The sequence below is a fragment of the Corapipo altera genome, unplaced genomic scaffold (assembly GCF_003945725.1).
Source record: "Corapipo altera isolate COAL_440 unplaced genomic scaffold, ASM394572v1 52b, whole genome shotgun sequence".
Classification (NCBI taxonomy): domain Eukaryota; kingdom Metazoa; phylum Chordata; class Aves; order Passeriformes; family Pipridae; genus Corapipo; species Corapipo altera.
In genome coordinates, this window is record NW_020884922.1 from 3,524,060 (window position 1) to 3,547,981 (window position 23,922).

General features: G+C 35.0%; 1 protein-coding gene across 50 annotated transcripts in view; it reads left to right on the forward strand.

The window, feature by feature from the left end:
• The window catches only part of RIMS2 (regulating synaptic membrane exocytosis 2), a 448,206-nt gene that overhangs the window by 168,853 nt on the left and 255,431 nt on the right, over positions 1-23,922 (forward strand). For all 50 annotated transcript variants that reach the window (XM_027657142.1, XM_027657165.1, XM_027657167.1 and 47 more), the window contains one exon: positions 22,568-23,493. In XM_027657142.1, coding sequence (XP_027512943.1) covers positions 22,568-23,493 — 926 coding nt within the window. The remainder of the gene's footprint in view (positions 1-22,567; positions 23,494-23,922) is intronic.

Below are 23,922 nucleotides of genomic sequence, written 5' to 3' on the forward strand. Positions count from 1 at the left end.
GTAATCTCAGTAAACAAAAATTACATGTGGTAATATGAAAATGGTTTCTTAATAACCATGTGTGACTTTCAAGTGTATATTTAAGCACTGCTTATTTAGGAAACATGTTTTTCTTGACTCACCAGCTGAGAATCTCTTAGGAAGTGCAGAAAACAGTACAGCAATACAGATTCTATTGAAATGAAATTAACTCAAACAAGAATCCCTTTTTCTCTCCTGCCCTCTGTAGCTATGTGTATTTAACACAGCCCTGCATTTTGACCTTGTGAACATGAACCAGTTGGTCTGTCAGCTCACATTAATGCCTAAACTCTGTAAAATATCTTAATGAAGGCATCCAAGTTCAGACCCTGTTAGGGAATGGGATTTTCAAGATCAACTGTAAAAGATGCCTACTCAAGTCAGTTGGTAATGAGCAGTGCCTGAATGTCTCTTAGAAAAATAATAATTTATATTTCACTAGCACTTAAGAAAGTTGTCATGCTTGCCAGCATCTACCATTTTGTAAATTGACTGGATCTGTTCTGTTGGACTGACTATTGTATTTGGGATAATAATATAGTACTTCAGCAAACTATTTCAAAACACATATTGGCAGGAAAATCTCACATAAACCCCATTAATTTTTAAAGTTTATTTCTCTGTTTTGCTTTGGCATGTCAGTTTAAGAAAACAGGGTGCAGAAGTGTTTAACAAAAATCTAGAATTTCCCATAAAATTTGTTGTAATGGGCTTAACTTAATTGTATCTAAATTAGTATCAATAAATTGTCACTGTAATCTGGATTATTTCATGAGGCACCCATACACCTTAGAAATATGTATTTTTTTAGTATTTGAGGCAATGTATGCTCACAGCCCAGAAAGCCAGTCCTGTTCTGGGCTGCATCACAAGGAGTGTGGTCAAGGGAGGTTTTCATGCTCTTCTACTCTGCTCTCATGAGACCCCACGTGCAGTACTGTGTCCAGCTCTGGGGTCCTCAGTACAAAAAACACATAGACCTGCTCAAGGGGAGGGCCAGAAAGAGGATCAGTGCACTGCAGCTGGTCCCCTCTGGGGACAGGCTGAGAGAGTTTGTGTCATTTAGCTTAGAAAAGAGAAGGCTCCAGGGAGAACTTATAGCACCTTCCAGTACTTAAAGGGGAGACTACAAGAAAGTTGGAGAGGAACTCTTTATGAGGGAGTGTAGTAATAGTGAGGGGCAGTAGTTCTAAACTGAAAGAGGGTAGATTAGGATAAGATAAAATGAAAAGAAAAATTATCTCGAGGGTGGTGAGGCACTGGCATAGGTTGTGCAGAGAATTTGTGGATGCTTCATCCCTGAAGGTGTTCAAGGTCAGGCTGGATGGGGCTTTGAGCAACCAGGGCTAGCGGAAGGTGTCTCTGTCCATTGTGAAGAGGTTGAAAGTAGATGGTCTTTAAGGTCTCTTCCAACCCAAACTATTTTATGATTCTATGATTCACTTTCTGTGTCATTTAAGGCTCTATAACATATCCAGAATGCTAATTGTGACTCAGTTAAAATAAGAGTCAAATGGAATCTTTCTTATATTTGTAGGCAGAGCCTTGAGATACTCATAATTCAGGGTTAGGAACTGAAAAATTGAGTGAATAATGCAAAATAAATTTAATAAATATCAATTCAAAAATCAGAACCCTCCAGGAACATTAATCAATACTCGGTTTCTTTCCAGTTTACAAAATATCTTTAGGCTTAGGGCCATTTTCCAGTAAAATTTTATGAATATTTGATAAAAAAATATAAAAGATTATTTACCTACTCAGAAGTCATGAAGTCTTGTTAATATGTACTAAAAAGATATATTTTAAATTTAAAAACATTTACTCAAGATACATCAATCCTATAACAACTGTTTTATTAGTCCTTCAGTGTTTCCTGACATTTAAATTATTCCATGAAGCCGCTAATTAAAATTAATTCAAAGCTCTCTGAGTTATTTTGCAAAAATTCTTTGATACTCTTTTGGAAAATAAACCAAAACCAGCCGAGGCATTATTAAGGAAAAAGGCCTTGCTTTCAGACCATGCTTTAAACTTGTTGATGTCTGAGTCAATCCTCTTTTTGTCTCAAAGTTCATATTGGACATTTGGAGGGCAATGTCATCATCCTGGCTCTCAGTTTTTCAGAAAGAGAAAGAACATTCATGCCAGATGGTCTCATCCTTTTTATCAGATATGTAATGGTGATAGACAGCATGTGAGTCAGGCAGTAAGAAGAGAATGAGACAGAGGCAAGGAATATAGGTGTCAAACATATCCTTTAAGTCTTCATTTTTTGCAGAATAATGGAATAGATACCAATGCAGAACAGGTACCCTTTGCATCTCAGGAAGCAATGTGTGTTAGTTCTAGGCTTTACAGCAGACAAAGGCGCAACATGAGGTGATGTAAAAATACACTATATTTTCTCAACTTTAATTCTTGTTCTTTAAGAGATTTTATGATTTTCTAAGACTCTAATTAATTCTGAAGGATTTCAGAGAAATATCAAAGAATGAAGAAGAGAAGGCTTCAGGGAGACCTGATTGTAGCCTCCAGTGTATAAATGGGCTTATAAGAAAGATGGACAACGACTTTTTTTTCAGGGCCTATAGTGACAAGAGAAGAGGCAATGTTTTTAAACTGAGAGTAGATTTAGATTGGACAAAAGGAAAAAAAAATATGATGAGTGTGGTGAGGCACTGGCACAGGTTTCCCAGAGAAATTACGGATGCCCCAGCCCTGGAAGTGTTCAAGGCCAGGCTGGTTGGAGTTTTTAGCGACCTGCTCTGGTGGAAGATGTCCCTGTTCATGGTAGTACACTTGGAATGAAATAATCTTTAATAACACTTCCAACCTGAACCTTCCTATATCTCTATGAAATGCTCTCTACCCTAGTAGTAAATAAGTTGCTTGTGCAATTCTCGTTACTTAGTGAGAACACCATCAAAAGTAGACGAAGATGCACAGGGGGCCTATTAAAAAATTATTTTAATATTGTTTAGTATATTTTAACTTTTCATGTCATGACAAGTTGCATAATCATTGGCAGAGTCTTAGAAATAGACATACTCTTAAACAACATGCAGATCAGGTATGATGACAGGTAGTATTACTTGTTTAGTTTTAGATCGATATACCATTGGTCTCAATTCATGATGCAGAAGCTGCATCACACATACCTCACCATAATATATTATACCATAATAGTCCTAAAGTTAAGGACAAGTTGTTTTTTTTTCCTTGTACTCTGATCCTAATTAAACTGTCACTTATTTTACAGCTTGGAGCATGGCTTTCCTATTCCTATATTCCCTATTTCCTTACATGATTGGTTTGCCTTTGCCTTTGTTTGTTTGGGATTTTCTTTTTTCTTTTCCTTTTTTCTTTTTTTTTTTTTTTTTTTTGGGATGGTGCTTTTGGCTTTGTTTTGGGATAGTGCTTTTGGTTTCATTTTGGCTTCATTGGATTCATTTCATTTGACTTTAAAAGTGTAGAAGTTTGTATCTTAGCTGTCTAGTCTTCCTTAAGAGGAAAAGGAGAGAAATAAGCAGTGTTAGTGAAAAAAATTAATCTCTTTCCAGGAGAGACATCTAAAATTTCTTGGATTCTCTAAGTGCCATTTCTTTATGGTTAGTTTAAGGGACTGAATGATGACTTAGAGAGCTTGCTCTCGAGTACCTTAAGTACTGGTTTTTTTAAAGGAGGTGAGATCACCCAGTCCCTTGAGTTTGTGGTTTGTTATTCCATTTGTTTTAATGAAAATTTAATATTTTTTAATGTAAAAAAGGCAGCTATTCTATTGGTAAGCACATTGATAATGTTTTTAGGCTGCTTTTCTCCTGACTTTGTAATTGAATCTTAATGATGATGATGATGATTGTTAGTTTGGATATCTTAACATGTAATGTTCAGCATCAGGCAAAAGTTTTGATTTCATTTAGTATTTTTGGAAACTGCCTATGTAAATGAATGATTTTTCTATTTTTTTCACAAAACATTGTCCAAAAGACATGTAGATGCCAGTACTTAACCACGAGGATAGTGATAGTTTATTCACACTTTACACAATGCAACAAGTTCAAAAATTTTAACTTTAGTTTGAAGCTCATCTCCCTTGTCTCTGTTCATAGTCAGTGGAGAGAGATGGGTTCTCTAGGCAATGATCCACAGAACCTAAACTTAGTTTTCTGTACTGAATTGCCCACTAGAATCTTCTGCCTCTTTCCACTGACTGTAGAGTTAACCTTGGGGAGAGCACATTCTCCGATCTGACTTACAGAGTGTTTGAATATTGCCATGTAAGTACACAGCAAATCGAATGCTCTGGAAACACCCGTAATTCAGCGTGCACCCATTAAGGTATATGTCCAAAATGATGGTTCTTGTCCCATATTGTACAGAGGTAGTACACAATTTATTTTCTTTGCAAAGCAGCATCTTTAAAAGCAGATCACAGTGTAGCATGTTAGATCGAGTAAAATCTGTTAATTCTCAGATAAAATATACTAGATTTAATTTTTATTTTAAGGTACAGAATGATGTGGGTTTGGGTACCTGTGTTATTTAGTTTTCTAGTTCTAATTTTTTCTATATATGTTGAGTTTCAGATGGGAGATTTCAAATACACATACACTCATTATGTTACAGATCAGATTTCATTGCTACTGAACACAGCAAAAATTTATTTAGTCATGAATTTTGTCTTGCTATTAATTTAATCTTTATGTTCTCTTGATAATGTTAGATATAGTATTTATTCAGTTTTCGGTAGGTAAACATGATTTACTTAAATCCATTTAAATACCATTATATAGGTACCTCAGAATAAAAGAAAACACATAATCCCTGTGTATTTCTGATGTAATTTGGCAGTAAAATAGAAATTAAATTATTTTAAACATATGGGGATAACAGGATTAATGCAATTTAAGACTCAATAAGAAAAATGGTATAGAAAAGCATTCTTTCTTTGCTAGCAAGACTGAAATTCAATGTCCCTTTGACAGAATTACTTTTATGTTCAAATTTAGTTTTGTAGTGAATTTGAGAAGAAAGCAGGTTTGTTTGTGATGAGTCCTTTCATCACGTTTATGATGAAGGTTTGTGATACCCTGAGTTATAAGCTTGAGTCCTCACTTTCAGGACTAGATTGTAGGTTTTCTTAAAAAGCTCCTCTCTGGGGGTTAATAGGAACATTTATGGAATATTATTCCTTTATAAAGGCTTATAGGTATGCTGCTCATTTTGGCAGAATTGTATGAGTCATTTTTAGATGGACTTGGAGCATCTAGATTCTGCATATCAGGTTACTGTTTGTGAGTCAGCAAAAATGAGTTGCTGATGACCTGTCATTTGGAAAAGAAAGCGGATGTCAATACCTGTGGTTCTTTGAGGCATCCTGTTCGTGTGGAGGAATGGGACTTCCTCCGTCCTCACCACTCAGGGATCCCGATCCTGCAGTGGCAAGAGAGCTGCAGGACCTCACATCACCCTTTTCAAACCCGGTAGGGAGTAGGGTATGAGCAGTTAGGTACAGCCCCAACAAATATTGATGGCCTTAAGATTACATGTTGGGTGCCCGAGGTGTCTGTGCATCAAAGCGAGACATCTCACACAACTCCAATTACTGTAAGGTAAGTAATTATTCTCTCTTTTTTTTTTTTCTCTTCTCATGATTATTCCTGCAAAAAGGCAAACTGATTAAGTCTCTATATATGAGTAGAAGGATTTATATGAGAAAGTGATGACTGCAAAAGCTACCTGTAACGACAAATTTTGAATTTCTTTTTTTTTTTTAACCTTTGCTCTTTAAAAATAAACTACCAGAACTCTATCTGCCTCTACCTGTGAAATTTTTATGTATCTCCCTGATCTACAGTGGCTAAACAATAAGTAGATAAATGAAATGTTTATTACATACGCAGGTGGAAGAAATAAGTATGTTTTCATATATCCAGACTATTGCATAATATCTGATGGGTCATAGAATAGTAAAGATAATAGTTTTCAAAAGGTTTCAGTCTCCTTTTGAGGATTTAAATTCTGTGGTCTTCCTAAATGTTCTTGGAATATAATGCTTCTGAATAAGTGTCCCAGTACCTTAATTTTGTAGACATTTCTTCTCCTTTGGTGTCTGCAGTTTAGAAAATAAACAAAAAGCAGGCTGCTTATGTATTACTGTATATTATCACTGGCTTTTCCTGAGAATTCTGCTGAAAACCTCAGTGCAGGGCATTGAATTCTCTGAGAAATCCATCTCTGATTAGATTCTTCTGTTGTTTCTTCACCAGTTAATTACATTTCTTGAGCATGGCCACAAAATGTAGACTGAGACATATCATTTTATATTTTTTTCAGTAGACTGCGTTGCATATTTTGAATCAGTTAGCCATGTCCTATTATTAAAAGACGCTGCAAAGGAGCATGTCTTTGTGATACTAGTGTGCAGTTATATTTTCTATATTCAGTGACCCACTATTTTGTAGCGTTTCACATGAGCCATAAGAGAAAATGAACAAAGACTAAATGCATGAGTCATTATTTGCTGAAAGGATCTTGTATTCACATTTTTATTGTGTCCCTCAGAGTGAACATGTATGGTTTTTGTTTTGCAGGGGTTGAAAGCTTTTTCTAGTGAATATCAGAATAAATGTGCAGTTGTCTTCTTTTGCTGTTCTTTCAACTGGAAAGTACAATGCAGCCCCAGCTTATACTCTCCAGTATGAAAAGTATGAAGTTTTAGAGAATATTGACTAAATACTTCTGTTATTTTTAAAAAACTGTCCCTTTTTGAGAAAAAACCCAACCCTTTAAATGTTCAAAAAAAATATGCATTAGTAGAATATAAAACTACTTTGGCACTAAATTGGTTACTTTATATAATTATTTCATTATATAATTAATATTGGGAAAAGAAGGTAAAAATAGTTAACTACTCTATGCTAGAAGACTGGAAATTTTAATAAAATAATTATTTATTGTAAAATAATTTTTTCTGAATAATAGAATAATATAATTTATTTGTATCTTGGTATATTTTCTATTCTAAGCTAATAATAAATGGTGGTCCAACCTCATAGGTTTAGAAGCAGGGGATGCTATGGATTTAAAAATATGTGATGTGTAGAAAGCTCAAATTAACGAACTCACTGAAGTATGATTTTAAGAGAGAATACATGTGTAAAAATTTCCAAGGCTTTCTGAGCCTGAGGATCATACTTCAGGGGCATACTGAATTTTGATAATTGAGAAATTTCCATATAAATGTCTTTGGAAATGTGACAAATGTAGGTGCAATATTCCAAACTAGATAAGGGAGCATCTTTTCTTCTCTCCCTCTCAGGTTTTTGATCCAGCAGTCATTTTATGCCCTGCTCAATGTCCTCATTAAATGCTGAGAAGAAAAACAGTTGCACTTTTTAACTACAATAGCATAACATGTTTAATTCTACCTTCATTTATTTCAAAAGTGTTTTACAAACACTGGTAAATTGTTTTCTATTTAAGAAGTAATGTAATCTGGGATTTAGGAAAAGAGATTTGAATTCTAAAGGCATTTACTTGCCATGCTTGGTTTTACGTTCATTATGAAAACATAACAGAAATATTTGTCTTACTGATCAGAATGTGGTAAAACAGCAATATTATGATTTATATAAGGGTATAAATCTTGATCTATGTAAAGTGGGCCAGAGAGTTCATAAACCTGCACTTATTGAGCATTTTGATGTTAGCTGTTTAAGTCCAGAAAACTGACTTACAGAGAAACTGTCTCATGGAATTGTCAACACTCTACTGGTTAAAAGATTTGAAACTTTATTAAACTTATGGCATGATTGCCTGTTGTCTCAGCCAGCTTTCATCTCGCTGACGGATCTCTGGATGTCTTTTAAAAATTGGCAATATCTGTGGTCATGCCTGGAATTGCAATTAAATTGTAATGTTTGGACATTTATGTAAAAATCAGACTTCCCACCAATACTTAACTTTAACCACATAAAGTGAAGGCTGCAGTTATCCATATAGACACTTTTTTTCCTGACATTCTGCTTTTCATTAGAAAATCTACTGTGACATTTAGCAATAAGGTCTTTCTTTTTTTTTTGATGAATTATTTCTCTAGATTTAAGGGTCTGGATTTCTTTAGAGGATACCACAGTGTTGTTCATAGTGATATCAGGAGGAGATGAACACAGACAATAAACGTCAGATTAAGCTTCGTTATAAATGCATCATTTTGCATTTGGCCCAATACTTTTAATTTGTTTTCTTATTTTTATCATAGCAACAGCAAAGAGCAAATGAAAAGTTTTAGTAAAGTCAACTACAATGAAAAAAATCCGGTGATACATGGAATAATTATTTCCTGTTGTCAACTCTCCTTTTGTAAAAATCACAGTCTTAAATCTCGTTGAACTCTCTTGAATTCTCTGAATATGACCAAGTATGTGGACTTGATTGCCTGATTTTCATTTTTAAAATTTACTGACTCCTGACTGGACATCAGCTTTCAAGGAATGGGTGACTAGTTCTTCAAACATGAGGCAATGCACGCTCTGCAGTCACACTACAGAAAATAGCTAGTACTATTAAAATAGTTTTTACTCTTTAGCATGATAAAGTCTTAAAAAGAATTTTTGTTAAGGTCAAATTTTTGTTTCAACTGTTCACTTTTTCACTACATTTTCTATCCTGAATATCCGAAAATAATGTTCAGACTTATTAGTGTTTTTCCATATTACAATTTATGCAGAAAAAAATGATCATACTATAGTCAGGGCTTAATATTTTAAGAAATATTTATTTTAAACAGTTTTTCACATAGATTTATGAAGTTCAGAGACCTCTTTTTCAGAGTGTTAAGGAAAAGTTATAAAGAGGCTTTAAATCCCCTACAGCAGCATTTCTACAGAGATAAAAATAATAAGAGGAAAATAGTTTTTCTGGTGAAGATTATCTGTCTTAAAGTAATGGTTTTGGGAAAAGCCATGAAATATGGACTGAGATGTTAGACATTTTTGAGAATCTCAGACTCCTTCCTGGAGTAAATTTATTGATATCAGAACCACTAAATAGGCCTCCTAATGTAATGAAGTGAACCTCATTTACAGTAGGTGCAAATTAAGCTGCACATGCTCTCTTGCTTCTCTTCCCATTTCTTTTCCCACAGCCTTTTCTTTGAAGTTCCACAGATGTATTCTTCCCTCTTTTTCTGTCTCTGCATTCCACCTTATGCTGAAGGCATAGAGGAGTAATCTGAAGGTGGTCACGTTCTGAATGCTCAGTAGCCCATCCATTGCATAACTACTTGTCTGAAATTTTCGTGAAGATTGAGTCATAAATCCCTCTCCTTCTTTGCATTATCAATCTGAATTTCAAATAAAGGTTTTATCTTTGCCGTGGACTTACTTCTTTTTCAAATTCAGAAGAATGAAGTGTTATTTCTGATCAGAGTACATATGCATTGCTCTTATATTCACCGTGAATTCCATACAAGAGAACATGAGCAATCAGCATTGAAACTTCCTCGTACAGTTGCAGCACTGGAGGCTTTGCTTACGTGTTGTGATTTCACCTGAACTTGTGTTCAAGGCTAGGCATTTTCCACTCTGCAATCTGCAACATAATATTGCGTAAGAATGGTGAAGATAGCATGTTAAATCATTTTAACTGTCAAAGTAATTGTTAATAATTGTAAGTGTAATTGTACCACTATTCCTCAGTGTATTACTGACTGTATGAAAATTGTGTGGGTCACCTCAAACCAAGAATTCTGGGAGTTTTCTAATTTAAATTGGTGTTTTCAATCTTGCTATTTGCTTATTATCCAATTCTGATATCAGTAGGCTTCAATTTTATCTCCCATGCTGATCTTGAATCATTACGTGAGAAAAGCCTTCGTTAAGTCTGGTTCATATGAAGAGATACTGTTCAATCCAATGCCTGGGTTTTTTTTGTTGCCTATCCTCAGAAGGTGTCATAAAAGATGACGCAGAAAGATAGTATAATCTCTAAGGAAAAGGCTCTGAAGATAAATTCTTTAAAAATATGCTTTATTGTAAGGTCTGATGCAGATTCTTTAATGGAAGAGATCTGATTTGCAGTTGGACAGAATCACAGCACTGCATCTGAAACCCTCTCGTTAAAAAGTGGTACAGGAATATAGATGGATCCCTGGTGTTGATAATGTTGTGATTTTACCGTGATCACAAGATGCTTTTGATGGCAAAGAACAGGAATATGTGTGAATTCAGTAACACTAACTAACATATGAGAACCATTTCTATATAAGGTGCATTTCTATTTATTTGCTCTTTTGCTACCTGGTATTATTGCTCTCATATGCCAGTCAACTATTGAACATATAAAGAATTGGAAAGTTTAAAAAATGCATAAGCAGAAAAAAGGTTTTGCAATAAAATTGGTGTGCAGGTTGTGTTACTGGAAGAAATCTATATTTGGTTTTTGGACACCAGAACAAATGAACCCTCTGTGTTAGAATATTTGGAGTATTTATGTTTTGCTGTGCTACTGAAACTAGTGTAATTATTGTTAGACAGCAGGTAGCTTGACAATAGAGTGGATCAGGAAAGGAAATCAAGCCTGTGTTGAAGCTCCCTTTAATAGTCAGTGAGCTTAAGAAAGAAGTCCAGAGGATTAATTGTCTCTTGATCTTTGGAAGTAATATATATTGAAAACCCCCTCTTAAGCTGGTGCTTGATCTTGGTCATGGAATCAGGCTATAAAACTGCTTTTCACATGTCCCCATTAAAACTGCTTGTGATTATTCACTTCTGCAAGCTGTTCATATGAGCATTTTTGTAGGGATTCCTAGCACAATGTACTGACCCTAACTTTACTTGGGCTGTCATTCCCATTTTTTGTAAGATAATCATCCCAGAGGCATTTTCAGGCGCCTTCAAGCTTACCATAAACAATGAAAGACGGAGACTTGTATTATTACTTGTTAAACTCTTTTAAGGAGACTTACTGAAAATGAAAGAATTTTGCAGTATGTTTGATAAGGTCCTTGTGATCTTGAATTCCTAATCTTGACCACACAATTGTTTTTTGAGAGCAAAAGTGCATTTTTTTTTGGTGCTTTTTTCGTGGGGTTTGTTTGTTTGGTTGGTTGGTTGTCTTTTTTTCTTTCATTTCTTTTAAGGTGAGGAGTAAATTATTATTGTCTTGTTGCTAGTCTAAGGTTGATTAGAACACAAGTTTCTCAGCTAACCGCCTCCTTTCCTTTGAGTTCTCAGACAAGGAGATATCAAGCACCCCAGGCAGGAAATGTTGTCCCATTCCAGAACGGAAGACTCTTTGGGGCAATATCCACTCTAAGAAGGAAGAATAAGGGGCAAATCATTCCTAATCATATAAAGCCAGAAGAAAGTCTATGAATAAACTAACAAAATTATATTTGAAAATTTGGGAGGGTGAATGATGAGAAATATCTTGAAAGTGGGAATATTTCTGAGCACGTGTTTAGGCAACTAATAAACTGGAGCATCACAGTTTGTTTCTGCCTGTACTTACATCCAATAAATTACAGCTCCTGTACTATGTACAATACTCCCTTCTTATTTCCCACAAGCATTGTTATTACAGAAAATGTACTGACAGAAACTTAGATTAGAAATATCCTGGTTTGTGTTTTATTTTCTGCCTATATATCCTAGCACTGATTTTTTTTTGTTTGATTTATTTAGGCAGTATTTGTAAAATCAATTTACAGTTCTATTTTTTCAAATTGTTAATAAGCAAAATGTCATTATCTTTTTGAGTACAAGTCCTTTAGACTCAGAATTTATCATATTTGTCATTCCTTGATGAGCTTCTTTGCCCAGCATATCTGCTAGTGATCAATACTGATTGCAAGACCTACAACTTCCATATAAAATAATTAACGAAAGCATTTTAGTCCACTTCACTGAAATGCATATGTCTGTGTTTGCTTGCAGCTCCCCTGGATTTTTAAGATTATATTAGAATAGTCCTGAACAAGTTCCCAGTCCAGGTTCTTGCAGTATTTATAAGCTCCTGTGGTAGTCTCTCTGATTATACATAATTTACATAAGATGCCAATCATCTCACTGTCTCTATTACAATCTTTAATCATTTCATTTTATGTGATGAATAGATTCTTTATCCTTGATAATCTGAAACTGAATTGTTGAGTCCGGATTGTTGTATGCGTGAAAGACTCTTTTTTAAATCCAGAATCTTTTAACTAAAAAAGTTCCATTTGCAGACAGTGAGATAACATGGACCTACCAGTGTTAGGTTGTCCTGACCTGAAAATGTTGAGAAAGAGAAAACAGAATTTTGTAGCAAGTCGAATTAGGATGAGTTGCATATTTCCACCCTTTACCAGCCTTGCAAAGTCCTCAAGTATTTTGCTGGACCAACCTTTTCCTGTGAGTCTGTGTCTTTGATGATTCTTGACAAAGAGTTTTCAGAATGTCTGGCAAAATGTTGAATCTCTTGGCTATGAACATCTTTTCTGTGTAAAGTTTGCTGTTTGCAGAAATGTGTGCTATTCCTAATGACTTTAGAAGTTTGACTTTTTTCTCATATTTATTCAAGTAGTGTAAAAATTTTCCACTTGACATTTCCTTTATGTCAAAGCAGAGTAGGTGAACGTAGGTTGGCACTTGTCTCTAGAGGTCTCTAGGGATTTTGCACTGGGAGGAACTATCCTCTCACAATTATGCTGGTGCAGTGTAATTTTCCTGTAGGTAGTTAAATGGTGTAGTGGAACAGAGCTATCACAAGGCTCAAGAGCAGGCCTAGTGCAGAATAAACAATCAGGAAGCTAAGGCAGTAATACAGCATGAAGCATAAATTTGGAACGCTGCCTGTTGAGCCTCTTTCTAGTGCATACATCTCTAAGAGACGATCAGGGACACAGTAACGGGAAGTTTTTCAGATAGTGTATCTGAAAACCCAGACAGCACAGACATGGTGGACATCCCTATCTTCTGTCTGGGATCTAAACTGAAGGAGTTCTGTCTAGGCAGCCATACCTGTTCTATCCTGCATATTTGGGCTCACCTAATGACTGCGAGTTGCGAGCTGACTGCTTAAACTACTGTGAAGAAAGTTCTTTGGCTTGGAAAACATTGTAGAATCATGCCTTACCAATACATAATATAGGATCTATAGCTTTTTATAGAAATGCAAATAATTTTTTCATGTGATCTGCTTCTATGTTGGATAGACCTGTGCTGCTTTAAATTACACACATTTAATTCTTTACCACCAGCATGTTGAGAATGACAGTTGAATAGGAAATTTAATTTTATGTACTGTGGTAATTTCCAAGAGTTATTGAATGCACCTGTCTCATTGCATAGTGGTCTAACTGATGCTGCCTGGCATGAACACGTTTAGCCTGACAGATTTGTCTTGGAGAAGCTACTGCAGATAGCCTATCATTCATTGATGAGCCACCACTGATTTAATTCACAAGATTTAATAATGGGCCTCTACCTCCCATTACTGAAGAAACCGGACGCTTTCACAGTGGTTATTTTCTGCTTGCTCTTTTGTGGAGGCATCAAAACAGCTTAGTATGATCTATTTAATCTCTTCTAGACTGAAATATGAATCACAGAGATATTTTAAAACTAAAGTTCATTGTATGATATCACATATATATTGTAATTGTGGACACAATGAAGAGGGAAGAACCACAGGAAAGATGCACTGACTCATGTTCATTAGCAAAATTCCAGTTTTAGGAATTCAGTAGTTCAAAACACCTCAAGAGACATTAATAGGCAAAATAATTTTCAAATGACAGTTCATGTTGCTGATATTTTCTTAGTTTGTTCTTTATTGAAGTAGCTATATTTTTTATGTATTTTAGTAATAATGGAGTTTTTCTTGGAAAGAAAATTCTCCTCTTCATCAGACTTATATATTTCCTTTTAAGAAGTGGGATACTTTCATCTGCTGATGAAAGTGCCTACTAAACAATCCCTGCAGTAAAAAACTCATGCACTTAAAAAATATTAGATTCAAAATTAGATGAAATGATGTATACATGAAGTGCATTATGATATATTCTCTGTAATGGCTGAAGGAAAAAACTTCGTTGGTGTCAGAATGCCTTTTCTAGGAGTCTGAAATCACTGTTATTGAGGTAGAGAAAATCTAGATTGCTGCAAAGTCTGTATTTTTCCCATGTCATGCTACCTTATCATGGCTTAAATTTATTACAGTGAAATTTGGTTTGTGTATGGTGCTTTATATTAAACGTTATTTGTAAGCTTGTTTGAAAGATAGAAGATGCTGTGGAAAACTGGAAAAATATTTTTTTTTAATTTATTTAATGTAAATGAGGCTTCTACACATTTGCTTTCTATTATTTTTACATTCTCACAGACATATTTCAAATGTCTGTTCTGGAAATAATTACTCTATTGATTTTCACTCCATTTTTTCTTTAAAATGGTATGTAAGAAAAGGTATCTTCAGTTTTACTGGATGTTCAGCACATCAGGCTGTAGTAGATGCCACAGCTATTTTAGCCTAATGGTTGAAAATTATGTCAAAATTTGACTTCTTACAAACTAAAAATAATAGATATTACATAACTTAATTTAAGACCTAGAACACAAAGCAAATGCTGGAACTAGAACACAAAGCAAATGCTGGAACTAGTATCACAAAACATAAAATACTGTAACTGCACAATTTTAAAAATAGTTTAAATGAAATGCCCTGACCAGCATGTACATTTGTAGGCAATAGTACTGTAGCAAGTCACTAATCAGCTAAGTACCATAATCCTCCTTATAGGGTAAATTCTTACTTGACCTCCAGCTATATACAGCACATGGTAACAGCATTAAACTATAACACTCCTCTCATGCTCTCAATAGCTTCCCATTGGGTCAGCTCTCTGACTTGAATTGCTGTTGTTTCGTATATTAGACTTTATTTTTTTCCTAGATGCCTTATATTTTGTAATTGCATTTTGAGGGAAGGGAAAAGATTGTAAAATATATCTAAAAAATTTTGACTCAAAATTAAGAGACTGTTCGTATGATTTCACCAAACCTAGAGGATTAAATGAAAGCACTAGCGAGAACAGAAATTGATGTATTCTCATGAACCCGAGGCTTCCAACTTCCCAGATGTGCAGTGGCTGATCAAAAGGTAAAGCAGGGAAGAAAGATGCTGAATGTGTTGTGTGAAAACAATGTCTAACACTCAGCATTTTTTGTTCTTTTGGGGAATGATTAGGAAGATATTTTTTACTTTTAGCAAAAAGGTCAATGAAAGTACTGAGAAACTTTTTCTTGTGCATCAGATATATGAGAATATTATCATTAACAAAGCCTTCTTTTAATTAAGTTTCTTACATTCTATTCTATTTTCTGTGACATAAATTTCTTGAAAAGTTATATTTCTTTCAATAAAAATAGTATATGTGGAATTTTGAAATGCCCTTGTATTTTATATTATTTGTCCTTTTTAGTAGCAGTTCAGTATTGTATTTACTCCTTCCTATGTTTTAATGTTTCTGTGACCTACTATTCTTTTAACACCATGGGTTTTAAACTAATTTGAATCCTGCTGTATGACAGCTGTTAATTGATTCCATCCTTCTGCAAATTATTTCTATGGTGTCAGTACTGATACAGATAATGAGAATGCACATTCTGACCAATTATACTTGAATACAATTTAATCCATTTGCTATTGTTTTTATGACTGCTTTTTTAATATGAAATTTTTATTGAAATAGGTAAGATATTTCTTGTTTATCTATTAAGTGGAAACAATTAACAAAATAATTTTGAAAATGTTCAAAAGTAGAAATGAAGAAAAATCTCAGAAGTTTAACCTATTTGTAGTACATCTGAATGAACGCTCAGATTAGAAGATAGGTATTTTATTTACTTGTTTGCAGTTCTCTAAAATCAGATTATATGATGTAAGGGTCAGTGAATACTGAGTCAAAGTAAGGGAGGACAAAGTAATTTCTACCATTAGTCCAATTCTCCTATCTGATTTAATGAAATATCTTATTGATTTAATAAAAAAAAAAGTGAAAAAAACCTTATTGCCTAAATATTTGTAGAGTAGAAAGTGATACTTAAAATCACTAGTTTTGTTAATCAGTTACTTGTTTTTTTCATGTTATAACTCTTTTCCTCACACAAATAGAAATTAGCCCTGCTGCAGTGTTGAATATTTGCTGAATTGCTTGTATAGAAAAGTATTGTTTTATATGTCTGTGCAATCATGTCGAGTTCAAAGCAAAATTGTTGTCAGTGGTGAATTTAATTATGTTAATATTTTGTTACTACAGATTTCCTTTCATTCCATTGATACAAGTATTCAATGCATTAATATTTTCAGATAAAATCTAATAGAGATCAACGTCTGCACTATCAGTCTCATGCTTCAGTAAATTTTCTAATCATCATTGTAAACTTAATTCATTATTGTTTGGAGATATTTAGCTGAAAGATATTCTAAAGGCTCAAAGTATGATTGCTATAAAAAAATTACAAGATATGACTGAAATAGGGAATGGAATATTGTCTCATATGAGCTTTAGGAAATGAATTGCTTAGATATCTGAGTTGTAGGTGTACTTCAGGGCAATTTGTTTAAAACTGTATTGGCCAAGAAATGCAATAAACACCTTTTCTTTTTATCAGAGTAGGCTATTTAAGATAACTTGTGAATTGTACATTGCTTGCTTACATTCTTAATCTTATTTTCAGGGGGTGAGAAACTAAGGAGAGTGAACAGACAGATCAGAAGATTAATCTAGTATAAAACCAGACAGCATACCAAGAACTGCAAAAAGAGATCTTGGTAGGAACTGGAACTGCTCAGAAGTCAGAAAAAGCTTTTTTCAAAGAGCTGGAGCCATAACTGCTTCTGAGAGCAAAATGAATTCTCATGCACAATGTGACTCAGCAAAAGCAAAAACTATAAGCAGAGAATGAGAAAAGGAGTTAAATCAGTACCAGACAGACTCTTAAAAACATTGCCAAAAATAGGTAAACATTTTGCCAATTCTTCAGTATGGCAATGGAAATCTGTGGAAGTGCTTTTATAAGTGAGAGGGTAGGACCCTACCTGGAAAAGGCAGCCAGACCTTAATTTTGCACAGCAAGTTTTCTGGGTTCATTGTACTTGTGGGAGTTTTGGTTACAAGGTCCAGAGTGTGTGCAGCTCACCTTCTGGCAACCTAGAAACCTCTTTGCAAGGCCTCATGATGGTGTTTTATCTGCTCCCTGTCACTGTTGCTTTAAACCAAGTGCCTGTCTGTTGAATACAACACGTAGAAATATAAAAATTTTGAATGGTAGAAGAACTATTCCTAAATTTTGAATGGTAGAAGAACTATTCCTAAATAATCACTCAGGAACCAACAAATGCTGTTTCCATGACAGGAGCCCTATAATAATAGAGAGACAAAGCTGAACTCAGTGTATTTGATGAGGTCTCTAACAGGAAGCCCTGTCTCTTGCATGGTTTTTATGATAGAGTTCCAGTGAAAAATGTGGATTTTTTCCTTCTATGAATTATTATTTTATGTACTGAAAGATCACATTTTGAAATTGCAATATATGCAGAAGAAATGTTGTCAGTTTTAATTTTTCAGTCAATTTTATTTCTTGCTAGTTTATAGGAAACAGAAAACAAAATATCAAAGTATTGTCTAATAAATTATGATTAGGTCTTATAAGTAGATGACCAATATTCATTTTTCAAGTAGTACATGGTGGCTCAGGCCCACTGAGTCCTTACTATTTTTTAATTGACTCAAAGTTTCTAATTTATAGAAATTTTCAAGTTAAACACAGATTAATACAGGTACCCATATGTTTAAACGTATCTTTAGAATGATATTTTTGGAAAGTTTTCTCCAGTTCAAATGTGTCTTCTATTAGTCTGAGAATAGATTAGTAGCAGGAAGGCCTGATGTCTAGTTTTGACAGTGATGTAGATACTTTCCATACTACAATATTTTTGAATATTTGTGACATCTGAAATGTGATAGAAACTCAATTTTTAAAGTTTCCATTTCTACTGTACACTTGGGTTAATTTTTTAGAAATCTAAATCAAAGGAGAAGAGAATTTTCTCTTTAAGGAAGAATACAAATGAATTTTAAAGGCTTTCAAGCTATTTAGTTCCATTATGGAAATCACAGCCATCAAAGCTGAATAACTGTCTTATATTCCTCTATGTCATATTTTAAGCACTTAATTCTATTGTAGTGTGGGGGAGTTGAATATTTTAACTTTATGAGCAGGAGGTCAGGTTACAGTCAAGCTATTTGCTTTTTCATAATATTAGTGATGTCTGTAGTGCACTGTAAATAAGATTTCCATCAGTGTAAGCTTATGGGTTGTTTGTTAAAAGACCAAATGTCATGTATTGATAAATTACAATAAAAATAAATATACAGTAATAATTAGGAAAAATTAAGTTTCAGATTCTACATCTGAAAAAATAGTATTTATAAACTGTGCCTGACAAAGAGATTTATGCAGGTTCTAGAGTTTTTTAACTATAACAGAGATTTTATTTTATGGTTGTTTCAAACAAGCAGTAATCACAATGGCCTGGAGGATTTTTCGGTGGTGTGGTAACCTTTTCAGGAAGAGTGGTAATCCTTCTGACAGGAGATATATAGTGCTTAGTTGAGCTGGCAGCTGGAGGGTGTGTGTCACACCCTTAAAGTTTTCTTAACTTTTAAAGTTCCAGGAAAGTCCTGGAAAGGCAGGAGTAGTCATTTTCCATGGGGGATCCAGCTGGGGGTACATGATGAAAGGCTTTTATTAAGGTATCTTTAGGTAGTTGATAGTGAGAAATGCATTAGACACAGGCTCATGAAGGTGAGTGAGAATTAGCTAGTGATCTAAAAATAACAGTAGATTTTTAATAGTAGTGACTGGCCATAAGTTTTCAAAAATACTGTTCCTCCTACCATGATGTCATAACTGGTTTAAAATATATAGCGTACATTGTACAACTATATTTATGGCAGGTATTGTTAAAATTAAAAAATTGTTGAATGTTAAAGGGAAGCTAATTGTGTTATGATGACCAGTAAAGAGAATGACAGGCTTGAACACTAAGTGGTGTGGTGACTGCAGGGCAGGATGAGCCCTCTCCTGACAGGAAGGTTTCTGGCTGATCAGGTGTACAGATACAGTTAATATATTTCTGATGGGTAGGATTAACTTCTAGCATTTGATCCCAGTAGTCAAGTTGGATGCTTCAACAGGAATGAAATTAATTAGAAAGGGAGTTTGATAGTGCCAGTCAACGTAGGCCAGGAATTAAATGAGTTGCTTTTATCTGTCAGGCTGCTTTCTCTGAAGAAAAGCACTCCATTTTCAGGTAGGTCCTTTTTCTTGCATGTGGCCTAGCAGTTGCCACGTGTAGGGTACCTGTACAAAGCTTTTCCCTTTATGAAAGGTTGGAATAGATTGAGGATCCAGATGCTCTTTGCATTACTGTTAGTCATGGATGGTGTTCCTGTATTCATGTCTTAGCAATAAAATGGAGGATGGAAAATGATTGTTTATGGTAAATGTAAGCACACAAGATTGGAAAATGTTTGTGAGAGTGGTGTGAAAATATAATGCTAAATTGGCACATCCTACTGTCATTAACCTAGTTCATGCTAGAAAAAAAGGTGGATTTTTTGTAAATCCTGTGCCAGTTCATCAGATGTTTTCCTGATAGAGATACATTTTCTTCAGCAGTACTGTTTTTACTCATACAGAAATCTACCTCTTTAATCCTCTCAGCCTTCCCTCCATGAAATTATAGCAGCAATGTTTCCAGAAGTCATTTGTCTATTTTTCTATGCATCCATATGAGGACACTGTGACATGTAGTCATATATATATATACAAATGTATGTGGGGAGTGTGTGTGTATTTTTATAATCTATATGTAGCTAAAACAAATCTCCTGTTGTTTTTATTACAGTCAACACAAATATGTAGATATTTAATACTGAAGCATGTGTACGCTCAGACTACTCCAAGGCACGTGTGAGATTTGTCAAACTAGATTCTGTACAGTTTTGTGTGTTACACAGTACATCATGGAGTTGATATTATAAACAATACTTATTAGAGTGTTTTAATGATTTGGAGGATTAAATCTATGCAAAAACCTGTGGTTGTGGATGCAACTTGATCTATAGGTAATATAGACTGAGTATACGGTAGTGTATTAACTGCATAGTATGTCAACATTTCATGTGCATGTGTATTGGTCTCAATCTTTCAATGAGATCCACATGAATGAATCTTGTATCTGCTGAGTGACATTTATTTCAACTGAGCTTGACTGGAGATGAAAAGATTTTGCCTATATGGGGTACACAACTGGGGAGGGGAAGTTATGCAAATTTTTATTATAGGCATGGCAGAAATTATCAGGGATTAGATAATTTATTATTGGAACAATTTATTTTGGGATATGTCATATTTTTCATCAACTGAAGTATTTAAGTGAAAAATATTTATCTTCCTTAGAGCATTTCTGAACCTAATCTCTGTCGTCTCAATGAAAACTCCAATGTCTTTGCAAACTGTTTGCATTTTGGTAGTTCTATTGTCCTAATTGTCCATTCCTATTGGCCATTATGGTTTTAGACTTATGAAAGTCTGTTCGTGTCACATTAGAGTGATTCAATGTGAGTCTCCAGTAGCAGAATCTGTAGAGACTTTGTTAAACTTACAGAGGTTATGATGTGTGCTGGTACTAACATGATACTGTAATAAGACAGATAGGACATCTTAGCTTCACCATATATGCAAATAGGCATCTGCAAGATGCTTGTGCTACTTATCATGTTTTGCAGGAAGAGTTTCATTTTTGTAAGATTGAGTCGGTTTTCTAATATGTAGATGCCATTGTAAAGCTAAATTACTTTAATATTTACAAGGCAAATCTGGCCTTTCAAGCACAGTTTAATGATTCTCTGTGGTACCTAAGACAGTGCAGAATTCCAGTTTGCCAATCACCACCACCACGCACACTCTGCTCAGACAGTTGTGGTTTTCCCTTACTGAGAAAAGACTGCATTTCCTTTCTGGCTGTGAACACTTTTTTTGTCCTATCAGCTAAACACAGAGCCCTTTATACTTTCTTGGACACTAAGGGAGAAGCTGTTTCTCTTTCTCCCCTTCACTAAATTGAAGGGTTTCCTTTTTTCTTCTAGGACCATTGTGGCAACAAGAAGACTCTGTATTTGCTCACTTTTTTCCCATCCTTGTAAACATTGGGCAGGATCTCCTTGTTGCTGCCTGCAAGGCTGCCCATCAGGATCACTGGCCATTTTGTGAGGGTAGAAAACATTTTAAATGAGATCTTAGTTATAAAACCAGAACTAAATAAATCTGTATTATTCCAGAGAAGTCCCAGCTCTCAGTGTCTTTTATCCACATCTGGGGTCTTTGCTTCAGTTTCCTGCAGGTAACTTCTTCAGACCCATCAAGGGTGAAAAGCCAAGCATGAATCAGAACATGTCTGGAAGTACCATTTTAAATGCTCATTACCCTGTAAGGATTGTTTTTTCCCTGTGAAGAACTACTCCTTATTTAACTGATTCTTTCTAATCACATGGCAAACAATGTTGTATCAAAAAACCAGAACACATAACATTCATGACATTTTTCAAAAACTAAAATAGTATTCCTTTACTAAAATAATACATACAAAAGAATCAAATGCTTCAATCTATCATTTGTCAGTGTTAGGAAAGAATATCTTGATAATTCTTTTTCCACCTTCCTCAGAAGCCTCAGGTGTTGTCTGTGGCCAGCTGGTGCCTATGACAAAGAGTCTCTGCTTTATGTGGTACAGGAACTCCATTCTAGTATTTTGATGTGTCTTGCTCAAATCCTTGGACTAATACTGTTACCATCCCTGTAGAGATGGGAAGGATTCTTTTGCCAACTCAGAAAGCACTTTGAAGTGCTTTCTCTTCTATACAGCACAAAAAAATGTTTTGTTTTCTGAGTTCAGGACTTCTGAGTTCATCTGATTTAGGCACGTGTGGCCATTGGATCTTTGTTTGTTTTCTGCCCTTGGCACACATTATAGTTTTGTGGGAATGGAAATGTGTGGTGGTTTCAATAATGGCTGCTAAAAGAGCAAACTAACTGAATGACCCTTCTAGCCTTAATTTCTATGGTGATTATAAAGCCCTATGAAATAGAAGGATATGGTCAAGTTATATCGCTGTAAAATGATTATAAAGGATTAATAAAATGTTGGTACTTGTAAAGCTGTTATGACTACAAAGTAACATAAGTATTTGTATTCTATATTTTATAATGTTGTATTAGCATTTTTCCTTCAAAGCTGTTTTTTAGTTAAGCTGTGCACCCAGAAGCAGATTTGTAACATGACATGCTTCCTTTAATTTAGTACAGAAAGTGTGAGAGCACAAAGAAATGCAATGAAATCATTCTGTCATTTAATTAGCATTAACTGTATATTTGTGCTGCATAAAATATTGACAGAATTCTCTTTCTACTTTCTCATCATGATTATTTAGGAAAAGAAGCCCATCAATATCAAGAGAACAGAACAGAAGATACGACCAAAGGGACGAGCGAGACGAATATTCACAGTATGCTACATCAGACAGTGCGATGCCCAGGTCACCATCAGATTATTCAGATAGACGGTCACAGCGTGGGCCTCAGTTATATGAAGAACCTGAACTGGGTGATTATAGGGATTCCAACCGAAGGAGCCGCAGACGTTCCAAGGAGTATCCGGTAGAAGAAGAAGATGCACAAAACAGGGAAGAATATGAAAGGCAGAGGAGAGAAGAGGAATACCAGGCACGATACCGAAGTGACCCTAATTTGGCTCGTTACCCAGTCAAGCCACAACCATATGAGGAACAAATGCGTATCCATGCTGAAGTGTCCCGAGCACGTCACGAACGGAGGCATAGTGATGTCTCATTGGCAAATACGGAGTTGGAAGATTCTCGGATGTCTATGCTCAGGATGGAACGGCCATCAAGGCAAAGATCGGTGTCTGAGCGCAGGGCTGCCATGGAAAATCAACGTTCATACTCTATGGAAAGAACTCGAGAGGCTCAGGGGCCAAGTCCCAATCGTCAGAGGACCACAAATCATAGCCCTCCTACACCTAGGAGGAGTCCAATTCCTCTGGAAAGACCAGACATGAGGCGCTCTGATTCATTAAGGAAACAGCACCATTTGGATCCCAATTCTGCTGTACGGAAAACAAAACGTGAAAAAATGGAGACCATGTTACGGAATGATTCACTTAGCTCAGACCAGTCTGAATCTATCAGACCTCCCCCACCAAAGCCCCATAAAACAAAAAAGGGAGGTAAAATGCGCCAGGTTTCATTAAGTAGCTCAGAAGAAGAATTGGCATCCACTCCAGAATATACAAGCTGTGATGATGTAGAGATTGAAAGTGAAAGTGTTAGTGAAAAAGGTAAGATTTCTAATTTTTGATTTTTTCAATATCTAGATGTGATTTAGATTTTGTTACATTGTATATTTATTTTACCTATTTAAATTCATTGCCACCACTTATCTACAGCCCTTCACAGGTGACTCAAATCTTGTTGTGATGAGAGTTGGGCTTTTTTCTGATTTTATGTTTCATTTACTTAGATCTAAAGTCAATGATTTACAAGGAAAAGAACATCACAGCTACTAGAAGTATTAGGTTATTTTAAAGGAAAAAGCACATCTATTGAAAAACCTGTCAATGAAATCTTCAAAGTAGCTAGAGCTGGTCTGTCATATAAGGCCATGGTTTCATGTCCATTAATACCAGATTTGTGTGCTCCTGGATCACAGTGAGTGCATATTTGATCTGGATCAAGCGTGGGCCCATGACTGCATTTTTATTGAATTA